This window comes from Corvus kubaryi, unplaced genomic scaffold (assembly GCF_017639235.1).
Source record: "Corvus kubaryi isolate FWS band 111438036 unplaced genomic scaffold, C.kubaryi_AGA036_p1.0 71, whole genome shotgun sequence".
Lineage (NCBI taxonomy): Eukaryota > Metazoa > Chordata > Aves > Passeriformes > Corvidae > Corvus > Corvus kubaryi.
The window spans coordinates 2,060,161-2,079,979 of NW_024582059.1; the positions used below are offsets into that span (position 1 = coordinate 2,060,161).

General features: G+C 43.9%; 1 protein-coding gene across 1 annotated transcript in view; it reads left to right on the forward strand.

Annotated features, from left to right (window-relative positions):
• The first annotated feature begins 7,755 nt into the window (after positions 1-7,755).
• Positions 7,756-19,819, forward strand: part of ARHGEF38 (Rho guanine nucleotide exchange factor 38) — a 37,555-nt gene continuing 25,491 nt past the window's right edge. The window contains exons 1-2 of the mRNA XM_042049686.1: positions 7,756-8,092; positions 18,741-18,931. Of these exons, the coding sequence (XP_041905620.1) occupies positions 7,906-8,092; positions 18,741-18,931 (378 nt within the window). The 5' untranslated portion in view covers positions 7,756-7,905. The remainder of the gene's footprint in view (positions 8,093-18,740; positions 18,932-19,819) is intronic.

Consider the following 19,819-nt stretch of genomic DNA (forward strand, 5'->3'; position numbering starts at 1 on the left):
CCCCCCAGACTATCTTTCTGTTAATTGCCCATCATTGTCCTGCCGCCTGACTCAGAGATAACTCCCTCCGGACTATTCTCCTGTTAATGAGCCTAATCAACACTTGGCCTCATGACTCGTTACCCCATTGTGAGATGCTCCGCCCAGAGGGAGGAACCAAGCATCCCATCGTGGATATAATCTGAGGCTGAACACCAGAGACACCGGCTTCCCACTGGATTTCCAGAGGACAGGAGCTACACAGCCACCATTGGACTTCCTGAGGAAGAGCAGACTGTTTTACTACAGGATCACCGCTTCAGAGGACTGCAGCCACCATTCTACCAGACTGCTACCACCACCCTGCCTAACAGGGTGTCAGGTTGTACCTTGACTCTGTCAGTTTGACAGTGTTTTCTTTTACCTTTTTTTTTTCCCCTTTTCTTTAATTTCCATTAAATTGTTATTCTGACTTAGTGCCTCCCACTGGTTTGTTTTCAAACTAGTACAATGATACAGCAGAAAACCACACTGAAACCCTGCTAATGCTACCAGAGCAGAGAACATGATGTTTTAGTACTCTAAGGTATCCAAAATTATCCTAGTACTACAGAAATAATAATGCTTTAAATAGGTTTGATTGTATTTTTGCTCATTGTGCATTATATTACACAGAATATGGCTGAAGTATGCCCATTACTCCTCAAGTCATATTTGGGTAAGACCAGCTACCTGGTTAGGATAAATTCACCTACCATCCTTGAATCTTTGAAACAAATTAATGTTTTGGGTCCAGTATTTACCTTGAGCAAATTCTCCAGAATTACCAAGTGTTCTAATACCAAGGGATTTTTTCACATTCATTCCCAAGCATTTTGCATCTAGCTCCTTGCATATCATTCCAATTGGGCCAGCAAAAGGCATTTATAGCACTGATCTCATTCATTGACCTTGTAACAGCTCCCACTGAAAAACAATGAAAATGTTGCTATTTATTTCAATGGAATTAGAACCAGGTCCTTAAGACTTAAGTAGAACTTACACGGTGCTTAGGTTTTACGCTTGCCCTCTGCACAGGGGTGAATCTCATTCCAGCAAAATGCCACTGGAGTATAGCAAAAACTCAGCAGCAATATAACCATCTAAGCCTGAAGGACATCCTTACTTTAAAAGTTTGTACTCTGCAGTGTGCATTTACACTGATTTTAGATAAATTTTTATATACTCACATATATATAAAAAAATTAATGTTTTGCCCATTAAAATGCTGTGCAAATTAAATGCAGAAAATATTATCAATATCATAATTTAAAGAAACCCCTCCTCCTGAATGAAAATAATTTTCATCTTTTCAGCTAATAAAGCTGTGAAGAATTTCATTAGTATGACTATGTGCTATTCCTGTGCGTTTGCTCTTGACTGGTGATCACATCATTATCATTAAATTTTGCTGTAATAGAAGTTCTATCTCCATGGCTTATAAAACCATTGATCTGAAGTAATCAGTTCCTGCCAGCCTTCTGTTCTGCTGCTACCTGTGTGCAAAAGTCGCAGCCAGCCTTCCTCCCTGCCCAGCCACCTCAGTGGAACAGGTCGCTGCCTGCCCCTGCTGGCCAGTGCTCACTCCTTCAGCCGACACCATCTCCCCAGCCTGCCAATGGATCAGCTGGAACCAGCGCTCCCTAGGGCAGATCAAGCCAAGCAAGGCTAGCTGAGGCAGTTTAGGGACATTGGGCTAAGCTATTCAGGCTGCTTTTCAGCCAAAGCAAGTTAAGGGCCATGAACAACTCCTGCAGATCTTTGCACCGACAGTCCTCAGCAGGAGAAGGATGACCAATCATTGGAGTCAGTAACCTCTTTCATTGGCACAGCCGGATTTGGCAGAGGATGTCTAGAGAGATGTCTACGCACAGCCAACTCACATATGTATTTGTATATTGCTCGCTGATGGATGCTGACGGCAACGAAAGACTACATCATCTTACTAAAAGGAATCGTGTATTTCAGTCACTAGAGTTAGGTTTATCAGGTTACACTACTTTCCATCTCAATGTGAATAAGAACAGAGGCTCCTATCCCAAAGACACTAAGTACCTTGGGTCAGACTGTGAACCCTTGTTTTGTTGCAGTGAACTCACTTCAGTAATCCAATTGCTTTAAAGAGACTGATCCTCTGTAGTTATGCAAAATTTGGATTTAGTCATAATACTCATTACCATTAGGAAGATGTCAAGTTTACACCCTGTTTTTCCCTGAATAAATTTTTTGTCTGAGCTGTTTTGTCTAAGCTGTTACTTTTTTTTTTAACCATGCTTTTTGTTAGGCTCTCCCGTAAAGTATGTTAGGATTCGCTTGCCAGACTTCTCTGGACCTCTGCCTAGAAAGTGATTTGCCCATCAAGAGGCCTGGACATCATGGCTGTGTCTAGTTGTGGAAGATATGTCCATTTGTTCCCTCCTAGGCATCTGTACTGAGTTAATTTTAAGCTCTGTGAACCAGATTTCAGCCTACCCTAACTGCCATTAAACTTGTTTGTATGAACTGAAGCTTATTTTTTTAAAGACTCTTATCTTCGTTAATCCAAGGCAACTCCCCCATCACAAAATAAAAATCACCAAATAGTATTCTCTCCTGTAAATTCTTTCATTCATTCTTTCACAAATGTGCACAAACAGAAACATAGAGAGAGAAAAAAAAAAAAAGTCTCCAGTTCAGCTATAAAAATACTGTCTGGAAATATGAAATTTTAGTGTGAAGCTGAAAATCTGTAAGGATTCAAAATAGAGACCTAGAAGGAAAATCTTTCCAGTTGCTCATGATAGTCCATTTTTAGGTTCCATTCCTCTCTTGATTTGTGAATTGCTGGACATAAGGTTCTCAAAGAATTCCACAGAAAACATTTCATCTTTGGTAATTTCTATGCCCTCCTACTTTACATTGAAATGCACCAATAACAAAGAATTATCTTCTGTTCTTTTACCTATGCCTCACTCTCTTGCTTGTCGTTCCTCATTAGCTTCGATATCACAGTGCCATCTACTTGATCAACAGAGTCAGGTTATTTTCCTTAGAAAATTACACAGCTGTAACACTGAAGAAATCAAAGGGCTGCTCGGTTTCCTGGCAAGTTCCCTCTCCTTCTCACCTCCCAGCCCTTTCAAAGCAGCACTGCCCTTAGATGTCCCCCCCTTTGGGACCTGGCCCAGCTCCAAGCCTAACAGACCTACACAAAGCCCTGGCTGGATAGTGACAGATCCACAGGCGCTGCAGGGACCATTCAAGCCCTGCCGACCCTTTTCTCAGCATCCCTTCTCCTCTCTGGCAGGTGTTTCAGTTTGAGAGATGGGTCCCCCTCTGTAGGCAGAAAACACGTCAGCTTTTTGTGTGTGTAAACTGGAGCAGAGGCTTTGTTCAGAGTAAGAAAGCATCACAGCAGTCCAAGGAGATGGATTGCACAGCTTGAAAGGTTGAGCCTTCCCTTCTTAGAAATATCCACAGCCTAGCCTGAGCCCCAGCAGGCATGTACTTCATGAATTTTTCCTACAAATATTTAGACAAGAAACACTGTAGACAGGGCTAAAAGAAATTATCGCTGTGCACTTACTTCTAAAGACCTGTTTCTCTACAGGAATCACCAGTCTGGCAAGATCAACAGTAGGAGTGAAGGTGAGACTGCCACACTAAATAACTTTTCACCTACAAGACAGGCTTTTTTCTTTTTTTGTACTATTGAAAGGTGTTCGAAGTTTTTTTCCTATGTATATTTCAAAGTAATTTTGATTCATTCATTGTGAAAAATCAGCATGTAGACTCCTGTTTTGCCTGTCCCTAAGCCTTATCTTTTTATTGCTTTCTTCCTCACCTGCCACTCTGTTATCTTACCAGTACTGTTGCAAACAGGTAGAGTGTACGTACCAACAACTTTCCTGTGCTCAAAGTCCTCGATGGGCCTTACACAGGATTGTTCTTATCAATGCCTCAACATTTTGTCCCTCAGTAGACATCTTTGCTCTGACTCGTGCATACAGGCAGAGTGACAGTTACAGGCTGGCTTTTATATGCACTGAGATGGAGATGGGGAGCTACAGAGACATCTATGCTCTTTGCTGTCATGCTCCACCTGTGGGGAGGGTAGGACAGCTTTCTGCAGCAGTACCATGGTACCTTTCTGCTTCTCCACTGCCTGTCAAATGTAATCTGTTTACATGGGCAAAAGTGGCAAAGCCACTCTGCAGCTACAGACTGAGACTCTCTTTTCCCTTGGTGTCTGTGTTGGCCATTGCAGTGAGCAAACTTGGAAACGGCAATCCCATGCCATTGCCATGGGACTCCAGCAGTGGTCTGTGCATCCACTCAAAGGGAGCAGGCATGGTGGTCAACCCACACCAGTATTTTTTGTATAACTTCTGGGATCCTAAGTTATTAGAAATCTTCTGTAACAGCTGTGTGGTATGACAAGAAAACAAATAACTGTTTGCTTACTTAATGCCCATCAGTCTTTATGGCGCTTCTGGTTCATTTATAGCTCAGGACTGAGATAAAGGTTGACATTGACCATACAACAATCAGCTCTTGTATGTGGCCAATACAGTTGCTTGGGAACACAATGCCAATATTTTCCAAGTTGACACCAGCACCTGTTCTGTTTCTTAAGCAGGGTGGCTTCTGTGCAAATAACTCCTACGTGAGTGTTCACATCAACTGGATTCCAGTTTGCTTGTAGAATTAAGTGAGCATAACAGAGTAGTAAAAGAGATTTCCACACTCATTGTAAAAAGAGCATTTTGTCCATGCAGATGCCAAATATTCCTCTTGTCTTATGGATTAGTGACTTTGGTAGTGCTTTCCCATCAGTTGTTAATGGGGCCAGAAGAGAGCAAGAATAATTTGAAATTGAGAGAGGGTTGCTCATACTATTGTGAGTGGCAGTGAGTATTTCACACACAGTTCTGACTGTGCTTTCTGTGGCATTTTGTTGTAGTCCGGTAAAGGTCAGCAAACAGTAATAAGAGTTTATAGGAATCTTGCTCAAATGCACAACTGATTGTTTTTATGTAATTCCCCTGCTGATTGCACAGGCATAGCCCACTGGTGTAAATCTGTGATGGGATTTAATGTGATGATGGATAAACCTCGTTGTGTCTCAAATCTCCTTCTCTCCAGAGGGGATAGAGAAGCCACCAGTACTGAACATGTCCCAGTCATTCAGAGTATCACAGAGAACATGCTATTTTCAGCCTTTCCTATGCTGGATGGCACAGAGGAGATACTTTAAGGTTGCAGAAAGTTCTCATCTACATTTCTAAACTGTGGTGTAGGCCTGCTTTGGGCTCCTGGCTGCCTCCAAAACAATGCTGCTGGCTAAAGCCAGGTAAACCATTCCAAGTACAACAGCCACAGCAAACTACAGCTGGCTTTCCCCATAACAATTTTGTTGCTGAATGAACACATACCTTTTCACACCCTGTGACTGAGTTGAGGAGGAAGAGGAAGACAATTTTTGCATGTGGGTAGATTGCTGTCGTAATAAACACCTGAGCAAATTTTACTATATCCTATCTTGGCTTTAACTCTGCATTTGTGTCAGAGCTTACAAAGCAAAGAATTCTATAAAGTGTGTTCTTCTACCTTCACCCAGCCAAAATACATTGACCAGTTTTCCTCCAAACCATTTAAATTTAAATAAATATAATGAAATCTCATATAAAATGATGAGACCTCTGTCTTCTGAGAAGCATGACACTAAAATCCTGGTGGGGAGAGATACCTTCTCTGGGTAATTCTGGCTTAAGCAACCATCAGCCCTACCCAAAGCTACTTGCATGTGCCCTGCGTCATCCCCTGCTTCATGCTGCCACAACCGCTTCCGTAGCTAGTTGAGGAACTAATCAGGAGCACAGATCCAGATGGAAAATAGCCCAGGGAAAAGGGGCGAGGGGAGGAGTTTTCTGCCAGATCAGTTCCTCCATCTCATCTCAAATGCGTGTGTTTACACCCTGCAGCAATAATGGGAACAAAATCATCTAGGGAAGGGGGGCATTCAGGGTGGTGACTGTTTAAACCAGTTTCACCACCTTCGATGAATACCAAGCTATTACTTCGAAAAAAAGCTCCTCCCAAAGTCCCCAGTGTAAGGAAATGGGGTGATTGATTTCCCTCAACTCCGACTTTACACTGTGTACAACTTGTTGCTGGAGCTTTGATGCTTGTCACAAGTGTGTCACAGTCTGTCCCTGCCTACGCCTCTCCCTGCTGTCACCACTGCTCTGCCTTTCAAGGAACTTTTGTGGTCTAACTTGCAGAATAAAGAGCTTCTTAGGAAATATCAAAGAGGAGGCAGGACTTAACACATGAATTGCCTATGTAATATGTGACTTCTCTGTATGAGCACAAAGTCTTCCCAGTATTCCCCTCACCACTTTATTCCTCTGCCAGACTGTGTTTAGGCTGGACACTTTGTGCAGCACTGGCACGGTGCTGCAATTTGACGTAGTTTATTGCTTAACAGTTTCATAACATTTTCACTACTGGGTAGAAATGAGGGGCTTTGATGAGGAGATTGCATTACAGGACCAGTTTTGTAAAGAAAAACGAAAGTTGGAAACGAGGTTACTCTACTAGGTCTCATCCCCGCTTGTTTTTCACTAGACAGTCCTTCAGGGACACAGCGTGGCAGTGCTAAAGCCAAACCCTCTGCCAGCGTCTGTCAGAGGGACATTAGTTGTGTCCCCTGGCAGATGCTGTGGCAATGATTGTGCGTGAGACTAACACCGATTAGGCTGCACCACGGGGCTCCCACCAGGCATTTCCTACAGCAGCGAGGGCTGCAGGGTTGGGTATCACAGCAGCGGCAGTGATTGCTACTGATGGCTGTTGGGGCTCTTCCCAGGATAAGTCCAGTCCAAGCTTAGATGCCAGCAACTCCTGCTGTTTTGACATGAGTTTGATTAGACTGGCGCTAGAGAGGATCACTAGACAGTACATGTGTGCCAGAGGCCATTGCTAACAGACAGGATAATAAGATCTCTTCCAGGGGTTAATCCAGAGGTATTACAAGCAGGTGTTTTGGTGTCCACTCCCTTGGCTATCACAGCATGGTGGTTTGCTGTGGTGTCCTTCACAGGTCCTTGGCAGGCTTTCACCTTGGCTTTGGCGTCCCTGTCCCTAGTGTAAAATGGGACACAGCCTGGTTTGAGACTAGCGTCAGCTCCACACTACTTCCTAGATCCCGCAGTGGCTTTTATGTCCTTCTCAGCCCTTTTCTTCATTGTCCTGGGGAATTGGTCGCCTTTCAAACCTGTAGATCCGGAGTTTCCAGCCCAAAAGCTACACCTCTCAATGGGGTCAGGAGACTGGCAGATGCAACTTGATATGCAAGGAGTTGGGGTCCTGACCAGACTGCCGGAGTGAGGGTCGAGTGGGTGGCTGGCCTCCCCTTCCCATTTGTCTTGCCCTCTGCTTCCTGCTGCCCGGCAGTGCAGAGGGGGAAGGGGTCGGGTGAAAGCATGGTGATGCCGTGGCACACTCGGGCATCTCCCTGCCCGGCAGCCGGGATGAGGCAATTCCTGCTCCAAACTGCCGGCACCCCCGGCCCTGCGGCGGGGTGAGGAGCATGCCCTGAAGCAGGGAGAGGGCCCGGGAATGGCTGCGGTTTGGGGCTGGCTCTGAAAGCGGCCCCGCCAGGCGCGCTCACACGTAGGGCAGGTGAATGCAAACGCTGCCTGGGGCGGCAGCTTCGCGGGGGTGGAGCTGCTCCGGCACAGGTGGCAGGGCTGAGCCCGGGGACCTGCGGAGCCTGGCGAGCCCTGCTGCAAACCCAAGCATAAAGCAACCAGCCTTCACCTGGGCAGGGAGGTCACCTCCCTGAAAATCAAGCTATTGTCCCCCCGCCACCACCACCACTAAGCAAGGCTGTCCGTGGCGAACATGGACTGTCCAGGGAAGGAAGGCACCGGGGGAAGGAAGAGGAATTTGACCCTGCTGAGGAACAAGCTCTACATGGGGCAGAGGAGGAGAACGGAGCCCGTGGTGGAGAGCACCACCACCGCCGGGGACCATGGCAACCTGAGGAGGAGTCAGTCCGACAGGACAGAGTACAGCCAAAAATTGCAAGGTACTGGGGAAGCTTGTATGGTGCTCTGCTGCTAGGGATGCTCTGAGCTGGGGCGGTGTCTCCATGCCCTCCTGGCTGCAGCCTTGAGATAAAAAAGGGAATGGCAGGCTCTGCTCCCCCGCACCCACAGCTGGAATGAGCGCCCCTCTCACCCTTGCCCCCCAACTCCAGAATGCGAGATGTTTCCCCTAATTTTTCCAGTGTTTTGTAGACGGGACACAAAATATAATTGAAGGTTTTGGTGAGTTCCTGCAGAACTCATATGCAACCAAAATCTTTCTCATTCACCAGAATGCATTTGCAACATGAACAGTAATGTGAAAATAGGATGGCTCCGTCCTATCTGTCTTTGGCTATCGTATTAAGTGGGGTATGTGTCAAGTCATTAGAAGCATCAAGGACCTTTTTTGCTCAATTAAAAATATCGGGATCTGTAAACTGTTGCATAGATTGTACAAGCCTGAACTAAAGTATGTCCAGATACATGTTTGGATGGATATACTGATGCAAATTATACCATTCTGTGATTACGGAGAGGGTTGCTTCTCAAATAACCAAATTGTATATGGACCACAAATTGTAGTAAAGTATGCCAGTACTGGGCTTGTCAATCAAAAATTAAATGTGATGCCACAAATTGAGGAAAAGCATGAAGAATGTGAATGGCAATTTCTGGGAGTGCTCTGGAACATCAACTGATGAATTTCTGTGGGTTTCCAGGGTCTTGAACAACAGGATTGGAGTATTATTATACTATAAGTGTGTATTACTAATAGTGCTGTAACTGCTTAGTGACAGTCATTCTTGCAACCATAATCCTTTATGAGGAAATAAAATAGAAAAAATACCTTGGATTGCTGCATTGTGGTTTTGATGCACTTAATTAGAAAGTAGCATTGCTTCAGAGAGACAATAAAAGCAGAAAATAAAACAATAAGCCTGAAAATAATAGGTTTTCTATGGGGACTGCATATGCTGAGAACAGAGAGGTTCATCAATTATGCTCTTCCCTCCTCATGATAGCTAATCGATGAGAAGGTGAAAAATACTCAGTTAAGTCAGGCCCATGTTTCAGAAATCTGGCAGGGGTGTTTCAGGGCACAAGCATGGGTTGCTGTAGCTGGGCAGGCAAGCTCCTGGCACGTGTCCCACCAAGACAGCAGTTTTGAACTCGTGAATGGGGTTGCCCAGGTGAGGTCAAGGTTATCAGAGAAGTATCCAGGAAAAAGAGTGAAATCTTTCTGTCCTGTGTCAGCCATATTCAGACCATTAATGTCTCCTGTTTAAAATCCGAAGCAAAGGAGGTGGGGAAGCCTAGGAAGTCATGGCAGAGTGTGAGGTTATGTTTGTGGCAGCAGTCCAAAGAGACAGTAAATCCAGCTTTGCAGCTCCTGCCACCTGCTGAGGCTGCCACAGCCACGTATTGCAAAGCATGGTCTGGTATCAGCTCACTTTGTTTGCTTGCATTTTTTTGAGAAAAGCAGTGATGGGTTAACAAGGTATTTGTATTGGATTAGAAGTTGCCTGTCCTCAGAGTGAAAATACAAAGGCAGTAGAAATTCTTATAACGTATATTTACAGTTGCCATAGAAATGCAGCTGTGTGCCAAGGCCTGACCTGGATCAAATTTTCTTGAGGTAGATGTGCCTGAATCTGATAACGATCACGGATCCCGGACCTAACGTGCTACCTGCCAATGCTGACAATGTGCTGTGATTGAACACGTTTATGTTCTGCATTTTTCTCGTAGCACTTGGATGCAAAGCATCTTACGCCAAGGTGAGGGAAGTGATTTTGTTGGCACAAAGCTTTTGAGTTTTCCATTCTTGTTAAGAAAACCCAGCAGCTCTGTTGGTGACAGCTAATCTGTTGTGTGTCACCTGGTCGGGACTTTCTGATCACCCTAGAATGGTAAATGCTTTGTAAAAAGATGTAAATGGTGATTTTCACTTGCTTCCCATATGAATTGTGGGAAAAGTTCTGTGTTTAGTTGCCACTCCCTTCTATAGTCTCCTGTTAATATGTTTTCTAACGCCTAATCTGCCGACCTGGGGTAGATATTAGCATAGACAAGGATGTGTGAGACACAGAGATGCAAGAGCAGCGAGACCTGCAGAAGGGAATCTCCTGTGAGTGGCGCAGGTTTCCACAGCTAAAAGTCAGGGGCTGCCGGACCCCGATCTGTGCTAGTGGCAGGCAGCCTAGGCAGAGCACAGGGACCAGGGTGTCTTTACACACCTCGGTGCCTACATCAGCGTTGCAGTACGTTTGTGCAAGGTGAAGCGTGGGCAAGGCATCTCTCAAGGGCCCTTCCAGCCCCCTGCATGCTCTAAAGGTTTCCCTGAGCAGGAACCGGGCTGTTACCCTCCACAGCCATTTGCAGCAGGTCTGAAGTATATGCTCAAAATGCAGCTCAGTGTGCTGAAAATAGAGGTCCCCAAATAAAAGCCTGTGAAGAAAGCAAAACAAAAAGCCCAAGAGAGCAAGCAGTCAGGCTTAAAAACTCCTAAGAATTCAATTTCTGCGCTTGGATTTCTTTTAAGTTTTGTTTTATACAGCGAACCAATGTTTTCTATGAAGAGTGAGAAAGGCTCTTTCTCAGTCTCCAGATCTCCAGGGTAATCGAGGTGGTTTGCTCTGTCAGTCTACAAACAGTAGTGCACAATAGCATTGCCAAAGGTGAAAACTTCTGCAAGTGTTTTTCATTTTAAAATTAAGGATTCATTAAGACACAAGAAAGCATTTTCATGGTAAATTACTATATTAGATTCATCTATTCAATACCTTATCTGGTGTGAATGGCCATGCAACACCTCCTGACTTTACTCTTTTTTAAAAGGAAATAAAATGCAAAGTAACTATTATATTCTCAAGGAGCTTGGCAAGCAGTCGGGCCTGTACTTCAGCTCATCCTGTAAGATAACCAAATGCCTGCCAGCCCCATTTTAGGTAGGGGAAAATGAGGTCATTGCTATGAAATGCCAGGTTCATGGCAAAACCATGCAGTCATTTAGAACTCAGACTGTACTTGCATTCTTGGAAGAGTTCAGGAATACCTTGATCAGGCCATATATGTGTGTGTGTGTGTATATTTCTTCCATCAACTGGACAGAAACGTCACTTTTCTGAAGAGGGAAGAGTGGGGTTGAGGAAGATATATTCACTAGCATCTGTGGTAGAGATGAAGAAATAATTCTGCAAGTATGTTCTCTCAAGAGGAATGAAGAAGTTGCAAAACAAAAAAGTGATATTTAGCATCTCTATTTTCAAACGTATTATCTATAGCTGTTTAGCTGGTAGGAGTTATCTTTTCTACTGTGAAAATCCATCAGTAGCAGCTTTAAAAGTAACTGTATTAATATTTATGTATTGTATTCATGTTGGGATCAGTCTTTGAATTAACCCAAAGCTTCCAGTCTGTGAGTACCTATGTATTTCAGTAAAATGGGTTTGCTTGATGCAGTTATTGGCACATAAATGTTTGCAAGATCAGGGCAGATTAACATACAGTGTGTCATGGGGATAGATGCTATTAACTAAAAAGGGCACACCGTGGAAAGGCATTTAAAGCATAGTTCACTGTCTGTTAGGTTTTGGGCAGATTGCTGGTTTTTGTTAATAATTGTATACCAAACTTGTGCTTGCTGTGAAAAATAAGCTATAGAAAATGGGGGGTTTCCTGAAGGAATCAGAGATCACATTTGCAGTGCTCAGTGAGACAATTCATCCTTCAAAAAAGCACCTTGTCTTACAAATTATTACATATTAACTCCCTTACAACTTTGGCTGTGAATGGGTCGACTGCCCCGGTAAATGATTTGTACACGCTTCAATTTAAAATGCATCAGGGACATGCCCGTATTAGATAGTGATTCAAATCACACAGCTACCACAGTACACTGCCTTAGCTCGTATCTGAACCCTGAATGCTGTGTGTTTTCTCCGTCTAAAGTACTTATGAGAAATAAGTAACACCAGTAATGACGCAGAAACCGGCAAAATGGTACAAATTCCTTGAAAGCTACTATCCCTTGGTATGCAAAGGCCCAGTCAGAGGCAACTCATCTGCCTTTGTTCTGTTTCAAGCAGGGCACCTTTCTCCATCCCATCTCCTCCCTGCTTGCAGAGCACACCACTCCTTCCTGCATGGGCTGTCCATGCACTCAGCTTCTTGCACCAGGTGTAAAGATCCTCTGTGCCACTCCCCAGTTCCTTATTTGCTTTGTGCTGTACTTGCTGACTAACTTTCTATGGACTACAATGCAGATAATATCCTATTTCACTGCAGAATGTATTGATTTGTGGAGGGGCTGGTTTGCTAAAGTACAGTAAGGAGTGAAATTTCAGATTATTTCCTGAAGTTCAGGAGCTGGCTCGATGAAAATTCTCCCCACTGTGCCCGGTGATGAGAAGTCACGATCTAACAAATACTTCTATTTTCCCCCATGCAAATTTAGGCTCGGGGGATCTAATTCTGTTAGCTTGTGCTGCAATAAAGCTGGAGTTATTCCTTGAACTTATTGCAGTGTCTGTCAGGCTGGGAAGCAAGCTTATCATCTCAGTGCAGAATCCATTTTGTACCGCAGTGTTTGCACAGCACTTAGCACCAAGCCCTGCCATGGGGCTGAGGACTCTTAGGAGCTACCACAGCATAACTGGGAACTGCAGCCGAAGGGAAGACTGGGACACAAGGAGGGTTATGGATCCTCCTCTGAGCATATTAGCAAACATTTTTAAAATTGGGATACTTTGCTTTTTGGGCCACACAGCCCATAATTCATACAGCTAATCCATGCCAAATCTTGAGGTGCCTGTGTCCCGGAGGAAGCAGCTCAGGTACAGCCCTTCCTCAGTTCCTGCTTTATTAACATATTGGCCTAGTGCCACAGGAGTGGTGTATTTATACCGGTCTGTGACGCCCTGGAAAGCTTTATTTGCAAGTATTGGCGCTAACAATAAGGGCATTCTTCTGTCACCTGATGATAAGCTTTCTTCCTTTCCACCGCGGTCACATGGGAGCTCTCTGTAGTCCTGTCAGCACACACATAATTAGAGCGGTCTGCTGTCAAGGAATTGAAGAAAGAACCTGCGCGTTGAATGTAAATTCTCTGTACCTTATGGAACACAAAAATGATCAAAGATCGAATGACCTAATTGCACGGAAGTCTCTGATGCAGATTTTATAAGCAAACCTGTTGCCCCTGAATACGGGTGCAAGGTCATTCTGGTCCTGCAGCGTTTTCCTCGTGGGTTCAGGAAAGGGGCTTTTTGCATGTGTTGCTCACAGCCTGTGCTCGACAAACCCGCTCCTGAACAATGCTGCTGTTATGAGCCTCTCAGTAAAAGAAAAAAAAGAGGTTTTCCTCAAGGCCCTCCCAATCCTTTTCTATTTCAATGCCCAACTTGGTCTTCAGCGGTCTAATTCACACCATGTTTGCACTGTATTGTTGCACTGTAAGCGGAACCTTAAGGACACCTCATGTGGTTCCTCACAAGGGGAGGGGCATCTGGAGTAAAACTCTTGTGTGTTATCTCATGTGATGCTCTTCGTCTGCACATAGTGTCACACTCCATCCTTCCCCACTGCATGTCTTATTTCAAGCTTCCTGACTTCCAAGGATCCCAGTGTCTCTGTGGCCTGCAGCCTTCCCAGCACCTGCAGGGGAATCAGGAACAGAACCAGAGCAACAGTGTGAGGAGGGAGAGGAAAGCTGCCACGGCAGCAGTCTCTGAGCTTGGCTGTCTGCATTTCATTCCCAAATCCAGCTGATAAAAGCCAGTGTACGTTCCCGTGTGTAACAGCTAGGTTATCTGAGGGTACAGGCTATCTGAGGACTTGCTTTCACAGAGGAATAATTTATCCAAGGTGATACGAGACTCATGTTTCACATAGGAAAACAAAGTAATTCTGTAATTTGTTTGTTATACCTTGATAACTTATGCCGTCATCAGTCCCTTGTGCCAGGCAAAAATCCTCGTATCTGCACAGTACAAGTGCAGAACTTGCATTCCTCTGGCATCTTTCAAATGCTGCCTAAGTAACAAAAAAGTCTGTAACTTACTCCATGCACTGGCATCACTGTACTTGTTCCTGTATTCTGTGCTAGTACCTTTGGTTCCACATGGGAAGCACTGGGTGGGGAGAAATCTGGGTCCCCACACCAAGGGCAAACGTGATATCCAACCAGAGCATCTTACCTGGGAGGAAGTGTGGGTAGAGCAGACCTCTTGGAGCTGCTCATGATAGGTGTGGAAGCCATGGAAATTTATGCACATAGATCTTACAGGCCTGCTATGGTTTCTCCTCTGGTTGCTTGCTGTGAGTCCCTGTAGTGAACAAGTAAAATGCAAGGAATATTTCTCCATTACCTCTTGTTTCTCCATTACCTAATTCGAAGATTAAGGTTTGAAAATTAAAGTTTTAAGTTGCCTCTAACAAAAACTTTACAAACTGCGTTATTTTAGAAACTGAGGCATCCTGTTGAAAGTTATTAATAGAGCTTGTCGTTGATACACTAAGCGAGCAGCAGACTTTTGATACACCAGAGGAAAGAGCAGCAAACCCTTGATACATTAAGCGAGCAAGCAGCACACTTTTTGATACATAAATGAGCCAGCCAATGAACTTTATGAAGTGGATGTGACGATTGCCACTCTCAAAACCCTCCACAAGCAAGTGCCTAAGCAGGCACGGGGGGCTGCACTGGAAAAATCTACATAGTGCCGGAATCTTTGCTGTCTGTGCTGTCCTTCGCTGTCCTGGCTGCTCCTATGAGGCTGCCTGTGCTCCCCATCCCACTCTGGTCTTGCTGCTATGGGCCTGTTCCCTCCCAGGGTCAGTCGACTGCTCTCAGAGGGACTTCACCAGAGAAAGACCCATCGCACTCTACAAGCCAGCGCTGGACCCATGGTGGTGGTAACCCCTTTCCTGTGCTTCTCGTAATTATTCTGGCATCTTCCTGCTTTTCTCTTTTCCTCTCTTTCTTTCCTCTTTTAAGAAAAATAAAGTTGCATTATCACTTTGGATCCCAACATTTAACCTCGTTTGTGTTTTAATCTTGCTTTGGACTGTGTTTAGAACTTAGTTCCTTTCTGCAGTTGTGGATTGAGGCAAACATGCCTCTCCTCCCTTTAAGGGGATTGAACAGTCCCCCAGTACTTCCCCTGGGCCTAGAAGAGAGCTACTGCATTTGCACATTGCAAGCTCTGTTCCTCCGTGCTCTCACCACATTGTGGGATGTCTCCATCTGGGGGACGTCTTTAGACTTCACACTTGCAAGAAACTGTTTTTGTAAGACATGTGGCTTCTTTGTCCTTGTCATCCCATAATGAACCTCTTGTTTCATGCAACTAGAGCCATGTACTTCAATACACAATTGAAAAACCAAAGTCATCTCCAAAGGAAAGTCCTCCAGAAAGGCAACTCCAGCAGATAGCTGGCATCACAAAAGCATTAATTCCAAACATTGCCTTCTACTTTTTATTCTTACATCTACTAAAAGTACCAGTTAGTTTTTGTTAACTGGGCTTAAGATGCAATGGTTAATAAACTATTCAACAGACTATTTTTTCATTTTTCTAAACCTGGTATCTCTGAGGGCGAATGTGTCAAATTCTTACTGTAGCAGTTAATCCTCAGTGATGTCTCTTCCTCCTAATCCTCTCTTTTCAACAGTTCCAGGGCTGGTACACGTTACCAGGTAGAAATGAGTCTGATTATATTCCAGATATGCACTCACTGTTTGTGCATTCATTAAACTTGCACTTACTCCACAAGGATTTCAGCAAACTACTAATGTTCTCAAACTGGTCAAAAGCAATCAGCTGAACATGAAATCACACATTTTGACTGTAATCATCACTTCAAGATCTTGCTGTTGCATTCTATAGAGACAGATATGCCTGAAATGAAAAAGTGAATGTATTGAGTGAAAATGGAAAATTATATTACATTTAACAAAAGGAAACATTTATTAAAAAAACACGTTTTCTATAAGGAAACAGCGTCTAACTGATATTTCTCATGATTATTTCTTCCTGTTGAGAACAGTTTTTCTTTCCTGGCATTATTATCTATCATGTAATAATGATAATAGATGAGCCCTGACATAATTCAAGAATCAAATTTGATCAGGGCTATCTAATGGCACAAACTGAAAGAACAGCCTCTCGAGGGATTGTGACTTCCAGCCTGAAGTGGAACACAGTGGCTTTATTTTGCTCATGTAATGGCCTCCCCTGCCACCAGTATAAAAGATTAGAACGTTCTTTTGTACAGCATCTTGTATTTAGCTTAAAATTCCATCTGATATGATAACATCTGTGTCTGAGACAAAACTACGCTTCTGAGATCTTCTTCTACGTGCTTTCTTGGGAGTTGCCCATAACTCTTCACACACAGTTACATGCATGACAACATTTTCACACCCAGTCTCAAGAAAAATCCTGATTTTGGTGCAAAACTGGAATAGAAATGGATTGTTCATGTGGTTCCTTGTGAATTTATAAATGTGGGTACATACTGTAAGTTTTTAGAAGAAAAAATACCTGCTGGTTTAGCGTGTCAGCAGCAGGCAAGGTGGTCCCATTCTGCAACCCTAGCAGGAAATTTCTCTGGGGGAGCTGTGAAATGATACTGGTACCACTTTTGCTCTCTTCCTCACTAAAGGATAGAACCTGTTTTGTCCAGCACACAGCACCTTTGGTGGGTGAGCTCTGCAGCAGTGCAAGCTCCTGTGCAGTTTGTGCACTTATACCAGCACAAATGCACCAGGGCAAGGTTAAGCCTAAAGTTTTTTTGATAGCCAAGGCCTTGCAGAGGGGAGACATCCTCTTCATGTTTCCATTTCATTGTCTCTGTACAAACTTGAGGATAAAATGTTCATGCCTGTGTTATACACAAACTTCAAGGCTAACAACTCCAAGCTGAAAAGCATATCTAAATACAAAAAAGTTTGAGAAAACAGCTCCCCTACCCCCCGCCTTTCATCCAGGTCTGTTTAGGTTCTTTGTCCTCACTGTTTAAAACTAGTAGTGTAGAGACAGGTGCAGTCCCAAAAGCAGCTATTTAAAACTATCTTTGGTCACATCAGCCTCATTTGAAAACCTGGTGGGAGAATCATTACTAACAAACCTGTCCTTTCTGAATATCAGTGGTCAGCATAATTGTAGAAGGAGTGGGCAAAGATGATACATTGGATTTATTATATTTTACACCTCTTGTCAGAAGATTGCTCAAAGCAGTCTGTCCTGAATGCTGCTTGGCTTCCCACAAGTCCAGCTCTGGGTTATCCTCTACAGCCTTGGCTGGTATTGTGTGGTGAGCTGTGCGCTGTTCGATGCTCACTGGAGTGCTCATGACCTTACCCTTAAAATTAACTCGAATAACTGCAATGTAATCAGTACTGGCTATCAGTGAGCAAAGCACCTGATACTGCTTGTTATTGCCTCCTTAAGTACAGTCCCCACAAGAAGTTGACACGAAGGTGTAGCAGTCTGACTGTCAGTGGAGATTCCCATCCTTTGCTGCTGAGCAATAAAAGCTGGTGCTGTCAAAGCTCAGCCTGGGTGATGCAGACTTGAGCAGGCTAATGATATGTCCATCTTTGTTGGTACTCTGCACCATCTTGTGGCTAGCAGAAAAACACCAGAATAGGCTCTGAAATCTTTCACTTCATTTTTGTTTCGTTTTGGTTTTGGGTTTTGTGTGTGTGTTTCCTAATGAAAAATACAAATTGCCAGTGTACACAGATAAAATTCAGTGCCCTTTTTACAGCTGACATGGATCTCTGCAGGCTGGCCTACAGACCAGCAAATGGGAAGACCATCATTAAAGATAAGTAGATTGTGTGCAGGTCTGGTAGTGTACATAAATTACCCATCTGTAGAAGACTTGCTGGCATTTTCATCTATTTGAAACAAAACAGATATTCTAGGTGTTAAGTACTGAAAAACAGTGAAGAATGTCCTAATCCCAATGATCTCTGTTGCTCCAAGAAACAGTTGTTATTGATCATTAAAGGTTTTCCCCTATTCTTCTTGAATTCCTTTGTTTCTTTCAAAAAATTATTTTTAAACAGAGTTGGAGGATTCATCATCATCATTAGTAACATTGTCTTCACTTGAAAGTTTGTCATCCAGTACTCAGCTCTCAATTTCCCATGAATAGACTCAACGTTACATTGTACAGAACAAAGGTTATTATTGTGAAGCTTTTTTATGGTAAACAGCCTTTTTCTTTCACAGGAGCACATTTTTTCCCATCCTCCAAATCATAATAGATGTCAGACCACGACTGTGTTTTCAAAGGAGTAGAAGGGCATCAGCTATCCTTGAATTTCAGTGGAACAAGAATCAGACTCTCCTGTGCTCCATTGAAAATTTCTACCTGATACATAACATCAAAGCCAGGGGAGCCCGTGATGGGTTATCCCCGTAATGCCAGAGGATGATTTGCTTTGGCAAACCCAGGTCCACTTTTAGAAGAAGGAGATGGGATGACATTCAGTCTGATTTGGGTTTGCCATTTCTTATGCTTCTTTTCCTGCTCACTATGGCCATTTGTCCACCACCCACGGTCATGCAGGGCAAGCTGGGTGAGCATGTGGAATTATGACTTTCCTCACAAATCTTTCCCTCTTTTAAACAGAAAAAATGGCTCCACAAGCAGTGTCCTTCACCCCTGCCGCTTCGTCGCAGGAGGACGAAGAAGAAGTCAGCAGACGCATGATGGCCAGGAGGGTGAAAATCATCACAGAACTCATGCAGACGGAGAAAGACTATATCAGCGACCTGGATCTCTGCATCAAGGAAGTGATTCAGCCCCTGAGAAACAAGCAGGTGAGTGCCAGGGGTGGAGGATGAGGCAGTGATGCCGAGGTCTCAACTCAGCCACATTCTGGTTGTGGACAATCTCAATGCAAGCACAAGAGTCAGCGCAAGAGTGACGTGGTGCTGGGAGCGGGTCTGGAGCCAGCGCTCCGGGAAGTGATGTGTCAGGGCTCTGGTGAGGAGAGTGGAAGGTCAGATATGGTCCTGACCACTTGTGCTGCACTTGTGTAAACACTGCATCGAGGTACTTGTCCAGAGGTCAGCTTGGGTATTATATCCCTGCCTACGGGCTGCAGTAGCAGCTTCCAGCTCTCCATGCTGCTCTGTAGTTATAACACTTGTTACATGCCTTGGCAGATGTTTACTGGTACATCCAAACCCAAGGTTTTTTCCACAATAGAAACTGGAATGGCATGAAACTCTGCATCAAGGTTAAATTCAGTTGTTAAGATTACTTTATCCATCCTTTCAGACAGCTGTGGTGGATAAATACCATGCTTGACAGTCCAGTGAGCACTTGGGAAATTTGCATTCAACACAAAAGAGGTACACTTAAGAAAGAAGACTCATAAATTACCTTTCATGGGAAAGATCTTATTAGGCCAATGATACCTATTTTCTTTTTCAGCTGAGACTTCAAAGAGCACCTTTTCCTCAACAGTATTTCAATTTGTAGAAAAATGGTGCTGGGAACAGAAAAGATTGTCTAGAAACAGACTTGTGTTTGTGAGGCCTAAAACATAGCATTCACAGAGGCTGTACAAATGACATTTTCTGCAAATATAGAATAAAAATAATTTTAAACAGACCTTAACCCAGGTATTTTGTATTAAAACTGTATTAAATTGGTGACAAAATACAGGTGCAGAGGCCAAAGTGTCTTTAGATGATGTTGGC